General features: G+C 41.1%; 1 protein-coding gene and 1 long non-coding RNA gene across 6 annotated transcripts in view; one reads left to right on the forward strand and one right to left on the reverse strand.

The window, feature by feature from the left end:
* Positions 1-55: 55 nt before the first annotated feature.
* On the reverse strand, positions 56-17,862 carry PRKAB2 (protein kinase AMP-activated non-catalytic subunit beta 2). Of its 2 annotated transcripts, none has more exons than XM_067727503.1 (8): positions 17,746-17,862; positions 17,296-17,478; positions 13,372-13,538; positions 12,484-12,577; positions 12,127-12,247; positions 8,365-8,498; positions 7,624-7,692; positions 56-5,289 (listed from the first exon to the last, which is right to left on the reverse strand). In XM_067727503.1, the coding sequence occupies exons 2-8, from the start codon at positions 17,449-17,451 to the stop codon at positions 5,212-5,214; spliced, it is 819 nt and encodes a 272-aa protein (XP_067583604.1). In that variant the 5' UTR covers positions 17,452-17,478; positions 17,746-17,862; the 3' UTR covers positions 56-5,211. The 2 variants fall into 2 exon arrangements, with proteins under 2 accessions (XP_067583604.1, XP_067583605.1); XM_067727504.1 differs by lacking the exon at positions 17,746-17,862 and adding an exon at positions 17,705-17,724.
* The window catches only part of LOC137219236 (uncharacterized), a 53,174-nt gene continuing 48,139 nt past the window's right edge, over positions 17,816-22,850 (forward strand). For all 4 annotated transcript variants that reach the window (XR_010941037.1, XR_010941035.1, XR_010941036.1 and 1 more), the window contains exon 1: positions 17,816-18,268. This is a non-coding gene — a long non-coding RNA (uncharacterized lncRNA). The remainder of the gene's footprint in view (positions 18,269-22,850) is intronic.

Consider the following 22,850-nt stretch of genomic DNA (forward strand, 5'->3'; position numbering starts at 1 on the left):
AATTGAGTGGATAGGTCTTGATAATATAATCAGTAATCAATGAAGAACTCAAATATTATTGCTGTATAATACTTTTATTCAACAGTTTTACGGGAAAAAAACCCTCACATTTCTGTATGTGTTATATCACATAATTTTCAGACATGTCAGAGTCCAGTGAAAAATCACATTTGGAGAAAAGCTTTAAAATTCATTCTTGTATGCCACTCCTTTGTGAAATACCGAAAAGCAGCTCTGTATCGCAGCACTAAAGGTTACAAAAAGCACCATTTAAAGGAGGACTCACATGTTTAATTCCCTTTATAGTCTTATTCCCCCTTTGTAACAGAGCTGTACTCACTCAAAATGCTTCAGTGTAGTAACAACCAACATTCTCCAATTTACCAAAATTTAAACAAGTTTCACATATGGGGCCCAGTGTGGAGATTAGGACTAATCAACATTAGTGAGCTTTGGCTGTTCTAAAACCACAACCTGGGTAGGTGTTCTGTAGATGGGAATAGAAAAGAAATAGGATGATGAACACATAATGTAATACTTATAGTAGGTACCTCCTCGACCATTTTAACCTGACTATAAAATCCACATAGCATTTAGTTTTTCATATCGATCTTACTGCAAAAGCACTGTGCTACACAAAATTCGACTCCAACTAATGCTGGAACTAAAACAAAATTTAATTTTTAACAAAACGTATTCATTCAAAGCACAACTGAGGGGCTTCCCTGGTGGCGCAGTGGTTGAGAGTCCGCCTGCCGATGCGGGGGACACGGGTTTGTGCCCCGGTCCGGGAAGATCCCACGTGCCATGGAGCGGCTGGGCCCGTGAGCCATGGCCGCTGAGCCTGCGCGTCCAGAGCCTGTGCTCCGCATTGGGAGAGGCCCATGTACCGCAAAAAAAAAAAAAAAAAAAAAAAAAAAGCACAACTGAGTAAAGCAAATCAAGACAAAGCCCAAATTTGAATCCTGGAGGGATTCCACTGCGAAGAATTGGATTTCGTAAGTAACAGATTCTTGGAATTCTTTCCTTTTCTTTCTGTTTTCTTATACTTTTTAAAGATTTGGCCTTTTTACTCCAAAAGTTTCAGTTCATTTCAGAAATCACAGCCCTTCAGCCTCCAGTTGTGACTGGTGCTTAAGGAGAGACAAATGCCTAGATCTAGAGTTTTAAAAGACCCTAACTCCTATCCCTCCCAGGTCCTCCATCCCATGGGTAACTAGAGTCAGCAGTTCCTAGAAGACAGCAACAACTTGGCTTTAAGGATGAGTCACAATAATGCAGGAACCAACTGTGTATCTGCTCTTAAGCCTAGGCTCCAAATCGCTAGAACGTGAGGATTTAGAAATCTCTGAGAATAGAATGTATTTCAAACATACGCAAACATAGACTACTGCATATCATTTTTAGTTGAGGTCAAAAATTTAAAAGCTCTACTTCCCCAATTAAAAGCAGGGGATTCTATATCATTAATGTGTCTCCTTCATTTATACCCAGATTAATGTAAGACCAGTCTAGAGGTAACACTTCTTTCTGAATTTACCTTCATTTTAGCAGCATATGTGGAGTACCAACACTTTTCAAAGATTTTATCTCAGATCCATTAGGTCTACGAGACTAGAAATAATTGGGGTGAAGTGAGTGGGCCTGGGTTTGTAGGATCCTGTCAGAAACCTCTCTTGGATTCTTCTTTTACAGAGCTTCTTTACCATATATAAGCACTGTTTTAAAAAAAAGCCAACACTGTTGAGGCCAGGTATGACCTTCAGGGGTTTTGCCTACAGTGATTAAATCTCATTCAACTCTAAGCTTAAAACAAGCTAATAACCATAACACAGAAGTTCTCCTTACCAGCAAGATGACTAACATTTGTTTTAGGTAATGTTTGACTTTAGACCCTGGTAAAGCCTGCCTGACCCATGAAGTTAAAGCACAACATAGGAGAAAGTGTAGAAAATAGAAACAAGAAAAAGATTTTTTATACTGTAAATTCTGTACAATGAGATCCAAAGACACCAGTATATGTTTGATTTAATTTAAAAAAGGATATTTTTAGTTCCGAGTTACTTAAGCCTTAACTTTCCTAGTACCACTCCTCAGCTCAGTTACTCTTTCTTTTTCCCATAACTCCTAAACCATGATACAGTTCAAGAGTCAGCCCTCCCTAAGAATTACATTCTTACTCTTTGACTGTGAAACTCTTATAGGCAAAACAAATTTAAAAAACCCTAAAAAATTTTTTTTCCTTTATTCATTTTCAAAATCTGTCAAATTCTTCTGCAGAAAATAAACTATCCCTTTAACCAATATAAAAGAATGAGTGAACTGTACTCTTGGGTACCTTCCTCCCTCCCTCGCAACCTTCTAGAACAGTTTCTAGGGGACAGACTGAGAGTATGATAGGAATTCTCAAGGCCGTGGTATGTTAATCAGCAGTACAGAGGAGGGACAGGGCTGAATGAGTCATCATCCAATTCCTCTTACTGATCCCTTTCCATACCAGCTGGTAGGCTTCAGTTTCACATCTGGCTGAAAGATTACCTCAGAATTTGGAAAAGTGACACTTTCTACACATTTCCAGATTAGAAGGATCTGAAGGTCACCAGCACCAAAACCTACTGTCACTGGAGACAGACCCATTTCACAGAAGCCTCTGGCCTGAGAGAAACTGAAGGAATCTCTTTTCCTGCCACACTCTAATTATCTGTGCAGAATAGAGATTTTAATACAGGAACACAGAGACAATTACATGTCAATACTGCTGACAAGACATATGAGTACAACAAAATCCTCTAGGTGACAACCAAGATTTTAAATCCTCCTAAGTGGCCCACTTGTTTAATGGGTAATGGAAAAAACAAAATTCTAGTATAACTGAAGACAGTGTAGATCCTGAGAGTTGGTAGTAACAGAATTTGGCCTGGATTTTTAAAATGGCACACCATTCTAAAAGTGATTGGAACCATAAAACGTTCTCCACAATAGCCTTTTGAGGCGGATGGTGGCCTCGAGTGGCTAAAGCAGTATTTACTCTCAGCAATTAACCACCAAAGCACTGAGCAATTTACATTCCCGGCACGACAACAATCCCACACCCTACTGCCTCACACACAGGATCTAAGAGTTCTACATACTGGAAGACAACTGTATCATCAGCTTTACGTGGGAAAGACAGGAGGTAGCTAATTTACCTGTGGGTGCCCTTTCAGTGGGGCTGGGCTCATCTTAGCAGTCAAGGAGCCTCTCCAGCAACACGTTTAGCCTCCTTCAGTACTGAATGTTTGGCTTGCATTTATCTGTAATGGAAGAGCCACAGAAACTTGGGGAAAAATATCTTATCTCTGAATCTCAAGAGTGGATTGAATAGATACTTTTTACTCCACAAATGGAAATCACTGACCCCACTTCATCAACAAACATTTTCTGGAAGATACAGAAGAACAAGATAACTCTGTTAGCATTTAGTGCATGAAAGGGATACTTTTCATGGCTGGGAACACCAAAGGTAATTTCTTGCCTCTTGAATCCTTAAGTCGAGGGACACTTTTAGGTGCATAAAATGAGCCTGAATGGGTCTGTATCTAGAGCAATGTTTACTGTAATGATGTACACAGAGTCAGCCTTATTAATCTAAGACTGTAGGGGGCCAGACTAGAGAAGAAAATATTGGGGGCAATTTATCATAAGCCTGAAGTTCTCCAAATGCAGTCTCTTAAGACCAATGAAAAGGCATTTTTATTTTATTTTATTTTATTTTTGCGGTACGCGGGCCTCTCACTGTTGTGGCCTCTCCCGTTGCGGAGCACAGGCTCCGGACACGCAGGCTCAGCGGCCACGGTTCACGGGCCCAGCCGCTCCGCGGCATGTGGGATCTTCCCAGACTGGGGCACGAACCCGTGTCCCCTGAATCGGCAGGCGGACTCTCAACCGCTGTGCCACCAGGGAAGCCCGAAAAGCCATTTTCTGATAAAAGAAAAATGTAGGCACATAAAACTCTTCCAAGGATGAAAGACATGGAAGTTTTCCCTGGCTTTACTCCCACCTTCAAAGCTATCTGCTCTGTGAAAGAAAACATGGAAGCAGGGCCAAACCAGGTGGGAAAAAGTATGGGAATGTGCCAATACAGCCTAAACTGTGGCACCAAACCAAAACAAAAAAGTAGACCTGCATTCTGCCTTTCATATAAGGCTGAGCCATATTTTCTTCAGTAGAAGTTAAAATAAGTAGTGACAAAGTGTCATGGGCCTGTGCTGAGCTTAAAAAGGAGACTTTCTGGCTGCCCTAGTCTGTAAGGTGGGTCAGGTCTCACACAGCCTTTTTTTTGTTTGTTTGTTTGTTTGCGGTATGCGGGCCTCTCACTGTTGTGGCCTCTCCCGTTGCCTCCGGACGCGCAGGCTCAGCGGCCATGGCTCACGGGCCCAGCCGCTCCGTGGCATGTGGGATCTTCCCGGACCAGGGCACGAACCCGTGTCCCCTGCATCGGCTGGCGGACTCTCAACCACTGTGCCACCAGGGAAGCCTTCACACAGCCTTTGAAAGGGGTCACTTACCCACTGAGTTTTGTGTTAGGCAAGAGTCAGATATAGGATCTGAAGGAGGTTAACAAAGCAAGAATGTGAAATGAGAGGAAAAAGGGTTCTTGTGGGATACCTGGTATCATATAAAAAACAGATTGTGCACATACTCTGGGAATACAGAGAACCCATGCAAGAAAAGCTGCTTCTGCAAGGAGGCAGCTGTAAGTAGGGCAGCACTCTGGCACAAGTCCATCCCTTGGAGAGCCAAGGTAGCAGTGATAGAATCTCCACCCAACAAGGATCCTGAGAGTTTGCTCTTCATTCACTTTAGGAAAAAAGCTCCCTGTCATGGTTCTTCCTGCAGCTCTCCCCAACAGATCTTGGTGAGTTCCCACAGGTAGAGAGAATACATCTAGCTAGGAGGCTTCCATTAACTTTCCTCTCGTGTGTGTGTGTGTGTGTGTGTGTGTGTGTGTGTGTGTGTGTGTATATGATTTTTTCTTAAAATAAATTCCATGAACTCCTAAAGCTCTCATTTGCAATCAAATGCAAAAGCAGAGCATCCTACTCAGAGGCTCTGAAACACACATATTAGCCTCAAAGCAAATCAGCCTTCCAGTCCCAGGTAAGACTGGTCTAGTCCAGAAAGGCAAGGGAGATGCTTCTCCTGAATCCTGGGAGGCAGGAAGGAATCCCTTCAGATGGGCTTGTACAGCAGAGTAGTGACATACTTCTTCTTGTAGCGATGGGTTGCGCTAAGGACCATCACACTGTCCTGCAAGGGAAATAAACGTATGTAATTAATTCACTAGTTCAGGACGTAGGCAGCTGTTCCCAGCCATTAATCCTTCACAACTGCTCACTTTTAACAGAGTTAGTTTGATATTATAAAAAAAAGGTTGGTTTTGGATTCAAATCAATTTAAGTTTTGATCCTGACTTCTACTGTGACTCTATTTGTGACCCTGAGTAATCTACTTAATGTCTCTAAGTTTTTTCTCATCATTACAAAGGACAACACCTACCATTAATATGGTTCTGATGATTATATGAAAATATCTGACTATCTGAGAAAGTAGGTGCTGAAAAAATATTAGTCTCCTACCTCACTTCCTTCCCCACCTCACATTCAAATATTGGGCTTAAAACTATGATGGAAAAAAAGGGCTTCCCTGGTGGCGCAGTGGTTGAGAGTCCGCCTGCCAATGCAGGGGACACAGGTTCGTGCCCTGGTCCAGGAAGATCCCACATGCCATGGAGCCGCTGGGCCCGTGAGCCATGGCTGCTGAGCCTGCGCATCCGGAGCCTGTGCTCCACAATGGGAGAGGCCACAACAGTGAGAGGCCCATGTACCGCAAAAAAAAAAAACAAAAAACAAAAACAAAAAAAACAACTATGATGGAAAAAAAGAAATATCCTGATATCTATCTCTAGAAGGAAGTCTTAAAAGCAATGAGAAAAAAGGGCAGTGATCCTTTTGAAAAACCATTTCCAAGCCCCATTTAATACCAGGGATGAACTTTAAAAAAAGTCATCTCTGATCAAGAGGGGACTCAGGAATCATCTTCTATCCTTGAACAAAGTGGACCCTAAAATCCTCCTTGGAAAGACACTCAATCCAATGGATCAGTTCCAAACAGCTTAAACAATCTGAGAGAACCAGGGATAGGTCAAGGCCAAGCTGAACCACAACAATCAAGACCTTGACCTGGGTCAGAACCAGTGTGAAGAGTAAGAGGTACCATTTCCCAAGCAGTGTTACAGACCCTGGGTGTACCATAGAAAGAGATGGCAGACCTGTGGACATCACCTGATAGCCAAAGAGCAGATACAGGAGGCAAAATTCAGTTAGATCACAAAGAACCCAAGCAAATCCAATTAAGAAACCAGTGCCTCTTCCTTTTTTCCTCTATATTGTATCATCTACAATGAAGACTTCTCAGATTGACATTCTGTGACCACAGTATGCAGATCACAGCCTAAAAATGACAGACGCAAGGCAGGTAAAAAATTCAACTCCAGAAAGAGTTTGGTGGAAATGAGAAGTGGGTGAGAGAAAGAAACATCTACTTGGAAGAACCAGCACAATGGTCTCTAGGAAAGGACATGGAATAAAGATGGGAGGACTGGACCTCAGTCCTCTCTCTTGTACTTATTGGCAATATGACCTTCTATGAGCCTTAGTTTCTTTATCTATAAAACAGGGTTAAAAAATAATACTTATCCCACAAGGTTATTATAAAAATTAAATTCAATAATATACATTTAGTAAGTACCAGGTAATCTGTTAAAGACAGCTGTGATCAGTGATTTCCCTAATCTGGCTGCACATCTAAGAAATATAAGCAGCTTAAAAAAATTACTGAGGCCCATCCTAGATGCACTTATTCAGAATCCCTGGGGATGGAGCCTCTGAATCTGTATTTTCCCAAACTTCCCCCAAGTGATTCTGATGATGTTCAGCTTAGTTTGGTAACTACAGAACTATATAAAATATTATTCCAATAGCCAGACCACAAAGACATGACAAGACTGAACAGATATTTTCAATCCAGAATCTAAAGCAGCAGAGAAACCAAGAAGCATTCTAAGAGCTGGGACGGGGATGGCGGGGGGAACAGGGCAAATCTGGTCACATTTCTCCTTTAAGTAGTGGATAGGAAAGATGCAAGCACTTGGGTATATATGACTCAGGCAGCTGAAAGCAGCTCATGTCCACCTCTAAAAAAGTGGAAGCCTTAATATCACATTCAAGCATTCTTTGAACTGGAAGGTAAACTTGCTTTTTCTGTAAATGAAATCCTAGTACTATGAACTCAAACTTAATTAAGTAGGTGGTGCAAAGGTTATAGCTACCCAGAAAGAAACCAGGAAGCAAAAAAGTCCGTTCAATCACAGTGCAATTCAGCTAGCCAGAACTCAGATGTCGAGACTAAAATGTGAAACAAACCCACTAGTTAAAGAAAGAAACTTCTTCTCCTATAATCTGACCATTACTGCCAGCTTCAGCTTCAGTGAAGTAGCAGAGCAAGTAGCCACTAGGGAACACGTGTTCAACTCTTCCCCTCCCATTTTGGGGAAATATGTGAAGAACCAGGCCCACCACTTACCTTAATGGACAATGCATAGAGATGGTTCAGCATAACATGATTGGGCTCGGGGAGCAAGGCTGGATCACACTAAGAGGGGTAAAAAAAAAAACAAACCCAAAAAAACACCACTAAATGGGGTTAAATGCACAATCCTAAACCAGTTTATTCTTCCTCAGAGATCTTTGGGACTGTTGAGAAACTCAAAACTAGAATGTATTATTTCCTTTAAGTAATGCACTCATCCTAGTATATATAAATAATACATTCTCATTACAGAAAATTAGGAAAATTCTGAGTCCAGGGCAGAAACCCTTAGCCTCACTACCTATTCATTCTCTTTAACAGATCTTGCCCACAACACATATAGAAGATTTGTGTAAGAGGCAAAAATAATCTTAGTAGGAATCAAGTGAATTGACTAGAAATGTAAATTATATGCAAAATATACTTCTTTTGGATATCCCCAAATGATAAATACTCCTTATCTTATGTTGTAATAGAAGTCTTAGAAACTGGTTCTAGCAATCCATAGCTCTGAGCCTGATATATTAGGACCAGAAGACAACTATGAATTTTGGTAACAGTATTTGGAAAAGTCGCAACTCAGCCCTGGAAGAAGGAACTTGTAAAGCTACTGATACGTATATGATTTATACTCAACACACCTTTGTAATAATCCCAACGTCTACGATTACTACACTGTAGGTCAAATGGTCTAGTAACCCCCAGATGCCCCAGCAATACTCTTAGGATACTCACAGATATATTAGTGTCCTTGTTAAGAATAACTTGGAGAAGGTGAGGAGGCAGGATGGGTGGGGATTTGAATCTCTCCTCTGATCGAAACACATACATTTCTTGACCATAAGGCCCTGGGGGTGAGCTGGAAAGGTCTGGAAGATATTTATTCAAATATAAGGGAAAGTTGGAGAGCTATTAAAGATGCATGGAAAAACTGTCAGTACATGGCAGCTAATATTAAATATGGTAGAAGTCAAGAATCATAAACTTGTGACTTGTTGGGTCTACAACTGTAAGGCAAACAAAGAAAAAGTCTGCGTCATCCTGAACATAAACCATGAAGTTCCTCAACATGGTAACGTGACGTGAAGGATAGGGGAGGAGATGAGGGGTAAAAGATGTAGGTTCAGGGAAGAGCTACTCCATTTATCAATTGTATGACTTGGGACAAATCCCTCTTCTATAGTCAGTTTCCTCATTCATAAAATGAAAATAACAATCTCTGCCCTATTTCACAGTGCTTTTATAGGAATCAAATGAGACAACAGATGTGACAATGCCTTATAAACTATCAAACAATATGAAAATATTAGATTTGTTCTTTTTTCCAGTCAAGCAGCAAGGTTATAAACTTTAAGACTACTGATACTACGATGACTGCAACAAAAAGGAAAAATTAATAACAATGTAGTAGTCATTAGGGGAATGCAAATCAAAACCACAATGAGATACCACTTCACACTCATTAAGATGGCTAGAATAAAAAAAGACAGACAATAATAATTATTGGCGATGATGTGGAGAAGTTGGAACCTTTGTATTATTCCCATTGCTGGTTGGAATGTAAAATGGTGCACCACTTTGGAGAACGGTTTGGCAGTTCCTCCAAAAGTTAAGCACAAAGTTACCATATGACCCAGCAATTATACTCCTGGGTACATGCCCAAGAGAAATGAAAACATATGCCCACACAAAAACTTGAACACAAATGTTCATAACACCATTATTTGTAACAGACAAAAAGTGGAAACAATCCAAATGTCCGTCAGCTAATGAATGGATAAATAAAATGGTATACGCATACAATGGAATTTTATTCAGCCATAAAAAGGAATGAAGTAATTATATACATTACAACATGGATGAACCCTGAAAACATTATGCTAAGTGAAAGAAGCCAGACACAAAAGACCACGTAGTGTATGATCCCATTTATATGAAATGTCCAAAACAGGCAAATCCATAGAGACACAAAGTAGATTTGTGGTTGCCAGAGGCGGAGGGAAGGAGGCAATGGGAAGTGACTGCTCATGGGGATGGGGTTTCTTTTGGGGGTGATTAAAATACTCTGGAATTTGGACTTCCCTGGTGGTCCAGTGGTTAAGAATCCGCCTGCCAATGCAGGGGACACGGGTTTGATCCCTGGTCTGGGAAGATGCCACATGCTGCGGAGCAACTAAGCCCATGTGCCACAACTACTGAGCCTGCGCTCTAGAGCCCACAAGCCACAACTACTGAGCCCATGTGCCTAGAGCCCATGCTCTGCAACTAGAGAAGCCACTGCAATGAGAAGCCCACACACTGCAACGAAGAGTAGTCCCCGCTCACTGCAACTAGAGAAAGCCTGCGTGCAGCAGTGAAGACCCAGCGCAGCCAAAAAAAACAAAACAAAACTCTGGAATTATATAGTGATGATGGTTGCACAACTCTGTGAATATACTAAAACTTACTGGATTGCACACCTTAACAGAGTGAATTTTATGGCATGTGAAATTATATCTTAAAAAAATGGAAAAAGTGTATGCAGACAGAATAGAAATACACAAAAATGAAGAGAACTATAAGTTTTTGCTTAAAAATTTTTAATGTTTTTTACAGTTTCTAGTAAAAAGGATTTTAACAACCAGTTCAGCATAAGAACTCAGATTTCAATTAAATATACCGTGGGACAAAAGAAAAGAGTAGCAAAAATACTGTTATATTAAACAATATCTTAAAAATGTATAGAACGTGAAACTTTTCAAAGTACTCTCAGGTATTTTATCATAGATCCACAAAAACACTCTTTGCAAGTACATAGAACAGTTTTTTTTTTTTTCCCTTTCCATCAGAAAAAAAAATGGTTAAGTCATCTACCCAAAGTCATATACACGGCAAAGATGGTCACTGAGTGCAGATTAAAACCCATTATCTGAAGATTCCTAATAAAATGTATTCTAAACCCTACCTCAGTGGATCAGGAAATTGGGTGAAAGTGGGAAGAGAGAAATATCAAAAGTATGCTAGTCCTCTTTCTCTATAATTATGATTATATGTCTATTATTCATTGGTTGATTTGCTAGAATCATATAATGCAAAAATTTAGAGTAACTAGTGGCCTCATCATTCAATTCAGTATTTTTAAACTCTTTTAAATCTCTGCGCCACCAGTTAAGAACAACGTCCAGCCTTACTTTCTGAGCTTATATAATGAAAACAATATTTTTGTAATTTTCCTAAACAATTATTATACTATTGCTTATTCTTTTAGAAACTGCATAAGCCACTCTTGTGTCCTGAGATTCTAATATGTCTCACTTCAGGTATTGTGTCTCCTCAGCTGTGAATCGCTGAGAGTCTAAGCCTCTGATTTTACTGATAAGGAACCAAGAACCAAAAAGGCTGAAGGAGTTGTCCGTGATGCAAAGCTAGTTAGTAGCAGAGGCAGGCTTTGAACTCACAAGGGAGAAGTGTGCTTACTGGAAACACAGTTCTTTAGACAGTCATAGCCTTTACTGTAAAACAACAAAATTGGTAACTGTGAGCATGGATAGCAAATCCCTTTTCTGGTTTTATAGCTAATGTAAGGAGAGATGAAGGCCTTGGAAAAAGCACTGGGAGAAACAAAAGGATACAAGTCTTTTCCTCTACGAAGGGCTTTTTTTTTTAACCCAAAACTTACAAAACTTCAGTTAACATATACACAAAAGAAATGTGAGGTTTGGGAACTTCCCTGGTGGTCCAATGGGTAAGACTCCATGCTCCCACTGCAGGGGGCCCGGGTTTGATCCCTGGTTGGGAACTAGATCCTGCATGCATGCCGCAACTAAGAAGTCCACCTGCTGTAACTAAAAGATCCCGCATGCCGCAACAAAGAGCCTGTGTGCCGCAACTAGGACACAGCACAGCCAAAATTAATTAATTATTTAAAGAAATTTAAAAAAAAACCGGAAATGTGAGGTTTTTATAACCCTTTTCCCGCAAAAACTGCCATATATGTAGGCCCTATAAAATTATACAACTGCCAACTGAGCTAGCAAACTGGCAGGATTAAGCTGAGGCAGCTAAACAAGGCATATGAGACACAGCTAGCCCCTGCTAGTTGATACTCTCAAAGGTCAATGAAAAACTTGAAATATTACTAGAAATAGCTTTTTAAACTATAGACCATAGCCTATTAGTGGTTTATAAAAAGAAGGATAAAATAGAAAATAGAGTACTTTACATGTAATAAAGGCAAATATTATACTGTAAGACTTGTGTTACTGTTGTGTGTGTGTGTGTGTGTATGAGTGTGTACTGGGTTACAGTGTAAACCTACTGGTTAAAAAGTTTGAAATCAAGTACACTAGACAGATTTTTTTCTTGAAGACGGGTACCTAATGTTTATAGGAGAAACATATACATACAATTGATAAGATTCCTAAGGAGAAAATGAAAAAACAAACAAAAACCACTCTTGGGAAGAAACACGCATTATAAGAAAAACAGATCAAGAAAGAGCAAATACTACAAAATTACCTCGACAAGATGTCTCTGAGCTTTCCATTGAATCCAGCTTTAAAGCATCAAACACCTCAAAATCAGATTTCTTGACATGGATCAAATTGTTAATTGTGCCAAGCTGACTGGTAACCACAGGCTGAAACAATGAATGGAAAAAAAATTCATGAAACCCCATTTCAAATACATCTCTTCTATTCAACTCTCCTCTTTTTAAAAGGGATCATACTTGGCACCACCATCTTTTATCAAGAAAGAAATCCAACAGTATAGGAGCCTATCAGTCCTGACTGCAATGATGTTTGACACCAAGGGGAACGATAGTTTAAAGGAGACTGTTAAGTCAGTGGTTACCCTCGGAGATCAAGGCCTTACCTCTGATGGATCATGAACCCATTGTCCATCCACAAAGAACTTGTACTGGTGCTCTCCCTCAGGGAGGTCCAGGATGGCAACAAAGTCATTATGGCTATAGAAAAAAACAGAAAGTTAAATAGGCCAAATTTCTATTAGAAGACAGAATATAAATGTAAAAACCACGAGGCAATCACAATATCATACCAATGATCTCCCGCATTCTTAAGTGATTGCAACCCCTGTAGTAAAAAATAATTTATAAACCCATTCTCCTTTTTTATATCACCTTGAGCATGTATTTGCTAGCCCCTCCCAATAACTTTAGTTCTTAACTAATATCTGGAAAAGAACAATAAAGATGTTAATCCTCCCGAATGTTCCACCTTAGTACAACTATTTTGCTTCAGCAAAACGGATCCCTCATGAATGTAAATAAGATAGCAAGTAGGTTCAGGATAAGAAGTGCCTCAAGGTACCCTTCCCATATTTTGGTGGCAGATTCTAGAAAATTACCTATATACAAAGGGCCATAACCAGTTACATAATTCACTGTTGCTCTGAAAGCAACAAACAACATTACTACCTAGAACTTTACAGTGTGTTTTGTTTTAGTGCAGAAGTCAGAGCAACTGGACTCAGGCAGTTATGGAAGACTTCCCACAAGCATAGAAAGGACTTGTGTTAACACAGTCTTAAAGAAAATGACATTCTAAGTGGTAAAACATCTCTGACTCACTATGAGGTTAGAAAAAAATGTCACAGATATACTTATTGGTCACAGAAAATATTCTAGAGAGAGTCCCTAGCAGGTGGAGAGGAGTAGTCCAGCCAGGTCTCTCTCCTAAGAAAGGAAATCAAGTCTCTACTCCTGGACCCTGTAGACTCAACCAAGACACTTGTCTTCACCTCTTAATCAGTGGAATCTTGGTGCTCCAATTGTTGAAGGACCCAGAGATGAAGACCTCCTTGCCTCCTTCAGACCAGCGGATAACAGTGGGCCGGGCCTGCTGTGTGGGCTTTACGGAGTCCTCCAAATCCTGCTGCCATGATACAAACTCTTTGTCCCCAGGGAGCTGTAAGAAGGATTAGGTCATCCCTAAATTGTGACCCAGGAATTCTGAAAAGGTCACTCTCCTCCCTAGGGCAGAGAGGGGTGCTACGTTTCTGCTAAGGATTAATAAGCCTTGAAATTAGCAACTAAATCAGATTTTGAACAAACTATAGAAAAAGAACTCATCTAGGACCAAAATGGTCAAATGGCTTATGCTCGAAGGCTACCCAAATCACAGCCTAACTTCTGAGTCTGCATGTATCACTCATTCTTTCAGAGCCTTAGGATTTCCCTTAAGAAACAAACAAACAAAAAACCTTACTTCCTCTTACCAGATTAACTCATAGGCAGACAATTATGATATGCTTCTGAGTGTCTCTTAAGAGAAAAAATATGAAAATAAAGTATGGTTCTACAAAAAATAATTAAGTTAACCACATGCAAATATGAGCAGCTCCCAATTTATCAGTTGTAATAGAAATTAGAGATGCTAAAATTCATAAGTAATTCACAATCTCTGCTTTAGTTAATAGGTTACAAAAGGACATTAAAAATATAAAAATCAGGGCTTCCCTGGTGGCACAGTGGTTGAGAGTCCGCCTGCCGATGCAGGGGACGCAGGTTTGTGCCCCGGTCTGGGAGGATTCCACATGCCGCGGAGCAGCTGAGCCTGAGCGACCGGAGCCTCTGCTCTGCAGTGGGAGAGGCCACAGCAGTGAGAGGCCCGCGTACCGCAAAAAAAATAAAAAATATATATGTATATATATATATATATATATACATATATATATAAATCAGATCATTGGTTTCATAAATTTTGAGAAATCGTTATGAAATCTTACTTGCTCACCTATGCCAGGTTTGTACTAGTTATTTCAGGAGTAGGGATGAAAATTCTGGAGCCCCAAGAAGCATCAGATCAAAAACACAGTTTCCTTTAAAAAAGTGGTTCCAATATCAAATGAAGTATGTAGGATTCCGGAAAAACAACTGACTCCTTACTTAGTTTCTTTTCATTACCATCCTTCAGAACAGGAATTGGCAAACTATGGCCAGTGAGCCAGATGCTTTTACAAATAAGGTTTTATCAGAAAATAGCCACACTCATTCACTTACTCATTTTCTATAGCTGCTTTCATGCTACAATGGCAGAAGTGAGTAGTTGTGACAGACTGTATGGTCCGCAAAGTCTAGAATATTACCTACCTGGCCCTTTATAGAAAAAGTTTGCTCACCCCCACTTCAGATTGGCTTAAATAACTTTGGTAAATAAGACTATATGGTACCAAGCCAAAATATTACCAAATAAAATAATGTGGGTTAAAAAAAAAAAAAGGACTAGTTTATTCATTTGGGCTTTACTTTCAAAATGGCTGAGGCAGACTACCTTCCATACTCTCTCTCAATATTCCTCAAAACTACGCTATGAGATACCAGTAGCAGCATAATCCAAAGCAAGCAGAGAAAGAGAATTGAAGGAACTTTCACATTATATAAGGAAGTGGCTTAAGAGAAAAGTTTGATCTCCATTTTCTCAAAGCAATGAACTCTTATTTGACAGGCTGTATTAGAATTACAGAAATGTTTACATATGCCTAACAATTACATATGCCTCAGATTCTGATTCAGATATAAGGTCCGGGAATCTACTTTTAAAAAGCTTCCCAGACAATAATACTGAAATTATATTAAAAATAAAGAAAGAAACCTCATCTTTAGAGATACATCCTAAAATATTTACAAATAAAGTAATATTTGATATGATGGTCTGGGATTTGCTTCAAAATAATTGGTGGAGGAAGAGTGGATTGGGGTATAGGTGACATAAATTCATTCATGATTTGATCATTGTTTAAACTGGATGACAGTTAATACAGGAGTTCATTACACCGTTCTCCTGACTTTGAAACATGGAAAATGTTTCAAATTTTCTATGCAGTGTTCAAACAAATCTCAGGTGAGTCTAATGTGCAAATAGGACTGAAAACCATTGAACTAGTAAACCGAAGAAGGCTGGCATTTGAAGCAACGTAGGCCCGCCTGCCACTGTTTCTATTACTTACTTTTATGATTTAATAGTTTCAGTTTAGAATTTGAAAGCTACAAACTATTAATATGCCTAGCTTTGGAAGAAAGCCCTTCCACGTATGACATGACATTTCTGTGGTAGGCATGAGTGCAGCTGACTAGCAAAAAGATTGTTTACTCCAAGTTAAATAGTCAGCAAAATCATCAGGAAAAGAGGCAAAACAATTAGAATTATAACTGAAAAATGTTTAAGTGAAACATTGAGGGAAGAAATACAGTAGATTGAGAACTATAAAATCTTAGATTTGGAAGTGACCTTGGGAATTATTTGAACCAATTTTCTTATTTCACAAATGTCAAGATTGAGGTAAGGGAAAGAATGATCCAAAATAGGCTCCATTTCAGACAGAGCAACCTGGCTTTTATTCAGGACGCCGATTACTGCAGTCACAGTTTGACAAATACACTGTACTTAAATCCTGAGTCACCAATGTAGGAAACTGGTAAAAATACAATCACCTTGAGAAAGCTCTGAAGAAGTAAATTCAGATGGCTGAGGAGAGGGCCCAAATGTTGAGGAAGAAGTCCTGAAGTGGGAGAAGGAAGAAAGGAACGAAGAAGAAACCCCAAGAAATCACCCTCACTTCTCTTTGTGATTATGTTCTCAGTTGTGATCCAAGAAAATAAACAGTAGAATCCACATTTCATGTGTTATCAACCCGGCAGATTATTCTCTATTTACAAGAGTAAATAAAATAAAACCCCAGATGGGTGGGACAGGATGAGTGATAACATCAAACCTACCCCAATCTCCCCAACCCCTCCATTTTTCTACTTCATTCTAGTCAGACTACCAGGAGGAATTAATGTATTTAATGCCTACAACTCTGAAAGTGATTAGAAACATTCGAATAGTAATTACATTGCTGTCAGCTCCATCTATCCTTTCTGTAGGGTGAATACAAGTTGCCACTTTCCTGAAAGTCCTTGATTGAGAGCAAGGTCTTCAGGGCAACTGTGGGTTGTCCATTTTCAGCCGCGGTAACATTATGAAGTACTACCGGAAATTAGAGAAATCCTGGAATTATTTGCTCTCCCACTTGAGAAGCAGCTGGACGTGAAAGAAGCAGCTCAGCCAAGACTACTGTAAAGTATGAGATGAAAACTAAGCAGTCAACCAAATAATGTCCTTTATTGATCCCCAAGACTAGAAGAAAGTATTCATATAAGCAAGTGGTTGCTGCTCACAGCCATGCCAAAGGGGAAGAGGATCTGAAGTGATGAGCTCTCAGATGGGCAAAAATGATACTGATACACAACAGTTATCAGGAAAAAGAAATTCATTTACCTACCTCAAGGCAAATGTGAGGAAATGCCGCCTATGGTCAGCAACTCGGGTAACCTACCCTCTGAAGTTTTTCACCAGGGCTCACAACCTACAAATTCATCAGTACTCTAGAAGAGGGTGCCTGTTAGGAGAACCAAGGGCGACCGGGCGGAGGTTTGTTGGCCTCATCCTAAAAATGTGGCCAAAAGAGTAGTCGAGTAACAAGAACTCCGCCTCTATCCTACTTTGAGACAGCACCGCGAAAGGAATTACCACTCAATATCTCCGTCCCCGAAAAAAGCCTTTAATTCTAAAAACCGTAACCCAGGTCAGTGTGATAAGAAAAAATCAAAATAGGGAGGAGGAGCCCTGACACCCAGACTACTGCAGCATCGCCACCAACTGGGGGCGTGGGGACACTCACCTTGGAATCCGGCAGGCTGAAGACGCTGGGGTCATCGGTGCTCCCCACCATGATCTTATGTTCCTTGCCCGGGGCATGGCCGCCGGCGCCCTCGGCGCGCGCAGCCTTGGCGCCGTGGCGCTCCCCGGCCACCCGGTCGCTGGTGGTGTTTCCCATGGCGGTGCAGCTCGAGTCGGGGGCCACCTGCCGTGCGGAACAACACGGGGCTAGGGACACCCCGGCGGTCGCGTCTGGGGAGCCCCTGGCCCCGCCCCTGCGTCTGGGGACCCGGGCAAGGGAATCCCCGCCCCAGGAAAGCCGCGCGCAGGGGAGCCGGCCCTCCCTCCCTGGCCGCCAGGAACCCCCGGAACCCCCAATCCCCCTAGTTGCCCGCTGCTCAAGAAACCCGCTTTCGGAAACTCCCCCGCACCCTCCGCGCTCACTGCCCAGGGGCGCTCCCACCCCAATCACCTCCCGCGATGCTCTGCCTCCTCCCGGGACCAATGGTGCGATGGATGTTCTGCGGACAAGGCCACCAATAAAGTTATTGAAATTGAAGCCACGCCCCGGGCTAGCGACCCGGGTTTCCTCCTAAAATGGCTACAAGGCCAGAGACGCGGGGTCGCCCCGCGCGCGTTCCCTGCGGCCGCGCCGCGGCAGCGCTCGGGGCCCGCCGGCCTCTCTAGCCACCGTCGCCTCGATGGTGGGCAGCCGTGCGGAGCCTTCAGCGCCAGGCGGGGGCGCCGGTTCCGCAATCCACCGCGTGCGGGGCCAGGACTGCTTCGCTGGCGAGACTGCGCCGAGATCTTTGGTTGCTTGAGCCTCAGGGATTGGTATCTGGTGGGGACGGTCACCGAAGGACACGGGGTCCCCTCACGGGCTCTGGTGCGCACCCGGTGGAGCGGCATTGCTTTTTTCCCCGCTCCCTCACCTGGCCTCAGGTTCGCCAAACGTTTTCATTTTGTAGCGTCGTTTGGACAGGCATCCCGGAGAGGTGAGTTCCTATAGGGAATAAGAAAACGGACTTGCAACTGAAAGCTAAGGAAGTAGTAGTGGTAATTGCTCGAGGTTAAAACTAAGTGCTATGGGGAGCAGACAGCCTGACTGGGTCCCCAGGGAACAGGGAATAATTAGGAGATAAATCTTTTTTTTAAAAAATATTTTTGTTTATTTATTTTTGACTGCGTTGGGTCTTCGTTGCTGCGCACGGGCTTTCTCTAGTTGCGGCGAGCGGGGGCTACTCTTTATTGTGGTGCTCGGGCTTCTCATTGTGGTGGCTTCTCTTGTTGCGGAGCACGGGCTCTAGGCGCACGGGCTTCAGTAGCTGTGGCTCTTCGGCTGTAGAGCGCAGGCTTAGTAGTTGTGGTGCACGGGCTTAGTTGCTCCGCGGCATGTGGGATCTTCCCAGACCAGGGATCGAACCCATGTCCCCTGAATTGGCAGGCAGATTTTTAACCACTGCGCCACCAGGGAAGTCCCAGGAGATAAATCTTGACAAATTGTTAAAATTAGTATAAGGAGAAGGAGAAAGCTATTCTAGGCTAAGAAACAGCACTTGCAGTGAGCAACCCCAGAAGAAATGAAATTCAAGAAAGAGAGCAACAGAACCATCAGAAGGAATACTTAGGTAGAAAAGGGCAACGACAGTCTTGTTGGAGCAGATTCAGGTTTCTACTGATAATTAATGGGACTTAGGTGGTATTTACTAATTCTTACTCTGTATTATGATTATATGCATGTCTCATTACCTACTAGAAACCCTTGTCACTCAGCATGTGTTATAGTGACCAGCAGCATGGGCATCACCTGGGAGCTTGTTAGAAATGCTGAGTCTGAGGCCCCATCCTACAGAATCAGATTCTGCATTTTAACAAGATCCCCAAGGGAATGTGTATACACATTAAAGTGTAAGAACCACTGCATTGACTACTGGCAGAGAGCAAATCTAGGTTTGATTCTTCATGTTCTTGCATGCACCTTGTACAGAGTAAACATTTGCAGAATGAAGGGTACATGAATACTGTTTACTACATTTATAACAGGATAATTGCACTTAGTCTTAAACACAGCCAGTAATGGGGAACCCCAAGTCACACAAGGCCACCTTTTCTGAATGAGCAGCTCTATTTGTTGAAAAGTTCGTTTTATATTAAGTTGAAAACCCATCCACTTAAGTCCAACAAATCCTCTGCTCCCCCTTTTGTTTTTGCTCTGCCCCTAATAAACTCAGTTATTCTGTAGCTCTTAACCAAAGACAGTTTGCAGAAAAAAAGGTACATTTTTTTTACTGCAACCTTTTGCTCACCCCTCCAAAATCATTACTGTCTAGTTACCTCCTTCTTGGATAATCTTACCCCCCCCCCTTATCCCCGAGTTCCTTTCAATCTTTCCACAGGACTCTGAAGCAAGGTCCTTGAAGGACTAATACAATAAACATTAACTTGTGTACTGTTCAGCTTTCTAGCCCCAGGGTGGTTTCTCCATGCCAAGTAATATGTCCCCAGTATGTATTTCCTTACAAGCGTCAAATCAGCATAGGAGGAGCAAATCTGCTTTGGGGATTATTCATGACACTGTTCTGCTCTAATAACATTTATAAATCGGTCAGTAGTTAATAATAAAAGTCAACTTTGCATATTGTGTATTTTAGACATAAGACAAAAGTAATTTGACACTGTAGGAAGGATTAATTGCTTCTCCCTAGTCCCATGTTTGTTTGTTTTTTCCTTATACTCAGGAAAGACTAGGTAAAGAAACATGATCTCTTAACCAACACCAGTATAATTTCTCTCTTCAGACTTAATGCTGTTGCCCCAGTGTCCTATCCTTCCTTCTAGAGGGAAGGAAAAGAAGAAGGTAATAGGCAAAATAATTGGTGGGGGTTCTCTTGATGTTACTGTATCTCAGATGTCATTGCCACTCATCTCCTCAGATAAGCCATTCTGCCTGATAAACTGAGGAGAATAATGGAGAGCGTGGGAGGCTTCGCAACACAGTATACTTTTATGCATGCTGCTGAAGGTGTCCTACTTCCTCTGAGAGGTGAGGATGGGGGAATGGGGGAAGAATATATCGATTTTACAGAACTGGATGACAGGTTAGATTCGGCACCTGGAGCTTTACTTTCCTGTCTCTGCTCCCCAGTTTGCATCCCCACTTGTGATCAGGAATGAGTGTGACATCTCATCTTGGTGATTTCCATTTCAAAAACAATCTGATCTTTTTTATAAAGTTAAACATACACCTAACATGCAGTTTAGTAATCCCACTCTTAGGTATTTATTCAAGTGATATAAAGACAGGTTCACACAAAAACCTGTACATAAATATTTATTTGTACAAAACATATGTGGCTTCACTCATTTTCACCCCAAAAGGTAAACAACACAAGTGTCTTTTGCCTGGTAAATCTATAAACAAAATGTGGTATAGCCATAAATGGAATACTGCTCAGCAATGAAAAGGATTAAACTCTTGATACACACAACATGGATGAATATCAGATGCATTATGGGAAGTGAAAGAAGCCAGAGTCTATTTACATGACATTCTGGAAAAAGCAAGACTTAGGGTCAGAAAACAGATCAGTGCTTTCCAGGAGTTGAAGGTGGGAAGAGGTGTTGACTACAAAGGGGCCTTAGGAAATTTGGGGGAGTTATAGAATACTTCTGTATCTTGATTGTAATGGTGTTATGCATCTGTCAAAACTTACAGAACTGTACACTAAAAAGGGTGATTTTATTGTATGAACATTATACCTCAATAAAAAATAAAAACAATTTAATACTATTTAAAATATCAGCTTTAGGAAGAGGAATGATACAAGTTTATACACAAAAGAGACTACTCAACCATTGTGGAAAGTAATTATTTTTAAAAACAAATACCATTGATATTAATTTTTTCCACCTTTATTGAGGTATAATGATAAAATTATATATATTTAAAGTATGCAGCATGATGACTTGATGTATGTGAACACTGTGAAATGATTCCCACAATCAAGGTAATTCACATCTATCACTTCACACCTCTGTGTGTTTGTGTGGGAAAATGCTTAAGATTTACTCTCTTAGCAAATTTCAGGTACATAGCACAGTATTATTAACTATAGTCACCATGCTGTGCTTATTCATCTTATAACTTAAAGTTTATACCCTTTGACCAACATCTTCCCATTTCCCCTAACTCCTGACCCCTGGCAACTATCATTCTACCCTCTGTTTCTCTGAGTTCGACTTTTTTTTTAGATTCTAGGTATGAGTGACACAACACAGTATTTGGCTTTCTCTGACTTATTTCACTTAGCATAATGCCCTCAAGGCCCATCCATGATGTTGCACATGGCAGGATATTCTTCTTATGGCTAAATAATGTTCCATTGTGTATGTATATGCTACATCTTCTTTATCCATTCATCTTTAAACAGATACTTAGGTTGTCTCCATATCTTGGCTACTGTGAATAATACTGCAGTGAACATGGGAGTGCAGATATATCTTCAAGATCCTGATTTCATTTCCTTTGGATATATACCCATAAGTAGGATTACTGGATCATATGGTAGTTCTATGTTTTAATTTTTGAGGAATCTCCATACTGTTTTCCACAGTGGCTATACCAGTTTACATTCCCACAAAAGCATGCAAGGTTTCCCTTTTCTCCAAGTCCTTGCCGACTCTTATCTCTTGTCTTTTTGGTAATAACCATTCGAACAGATGAGGTGATGATATCTCATTGTAGTTCTGATTTACATTTCCCTGATGATTAGCAATGTTGAGTGCCTTTTCCTGTACCTGTTGGCCGTTTGTATACCTTCTTTGGAGAAATACCTATTCAGGTCTGTGATATCATGGTTTATAATAGGAAACATATATTTGGTCTTTGTCCCTCTTTATGAAATCCCAAAACCCTTGGCATTTCCTAAGTGATGAGAGCATTAAAGGTGTTTCTTGTTAGGTTAACGAAATGCCTTTTGGACTGAACCTAAGGATGGGAGCTGTTGTCAGGAAAACCAAACACGTGATTAGAGGGTTGGAACTTTCAGTCCCACACCCTGACCTCTGGGGAAGGGAGAGGAGCTGGAGGTTGAAACAATTGCCAATGGACAATGAGTTAATCAATCATGCCTGTGTACTGAAGCCTCCACAAACCCCCAAAAAGGACAGGAATTTGGAGAGCTTCCAGGTGGGTGAACTCGTGGAGATTCACGGAGAGTGGCTCGCTTGGAGAGGGCATGGAAACTCTGAGCCTTTTCCCCATACTCTGCGCTCAAGGAGATGGATCAAAACTGTCTACCCCTTAAGTATGGGCGGAGCATATTAACTTCCTTCCAAAGAATACAATATAGAAAAGGGGAAAAAAGGATAACTTTACAGTGGAAAAACTTAAACACAACCTCAGCCAGCTTAACATCATTAGTGGGAAGTCAGTAGCAGTACCTTTGATATAAGGTGATGAGAATAGCACTTTACCTCTGTAGTTTTCCTCCTGACAGCCCAAACCCCTAGACTAATCATGAGGAAAAAATATCAGACAATCACAAATTAAGGGATAGTCTACAAAATACTTAACTA

Source organism: Pseudorca crassidens, chromosome 2, assembly GCF_039906515.1.
Source record: "Pseudorca crassidens isolate mPseCra1 chromosome 2, mPseCra1.hap1, whole genome shotgun sequence".
In the NCBI taxonomy this organism is placed as follows: domain Eukaryota; kingdom Metazoa; phylum Chordata; class Mammalia; order Artiodactyla; family Delphinidae; genus Pseudorca; species Pseudorca crassidens.

What these genes read in the sequence shown, in the direction of transcription:
- PRKAB2 (XM_067727503.1), bottom strand. Translation starts at nt 17,451, where the DNA reads ATGGGAAACACCACCAGCGACCGGGTGGCCGGGGAGCGCCACGGCGCC. An exon ending in TCAGCCTGCCGGATTCCAAG is followed by an intron (nt 13,539 to 17,295) that starts GTGAGTGTCCCC and finishes TCCTTCTTACAG; the next exon opens with CTCCCTGGGGACAAAGAGTT. An exon ending in ACAAGGACACTAATATATCT is followed by an intron (nt 7,693 to 8,364) that starts GTGAGTATCCTA and finishes TACCCCTCTTAG; the next exon opens with TGTGATCCAGCCTTGCTCCC.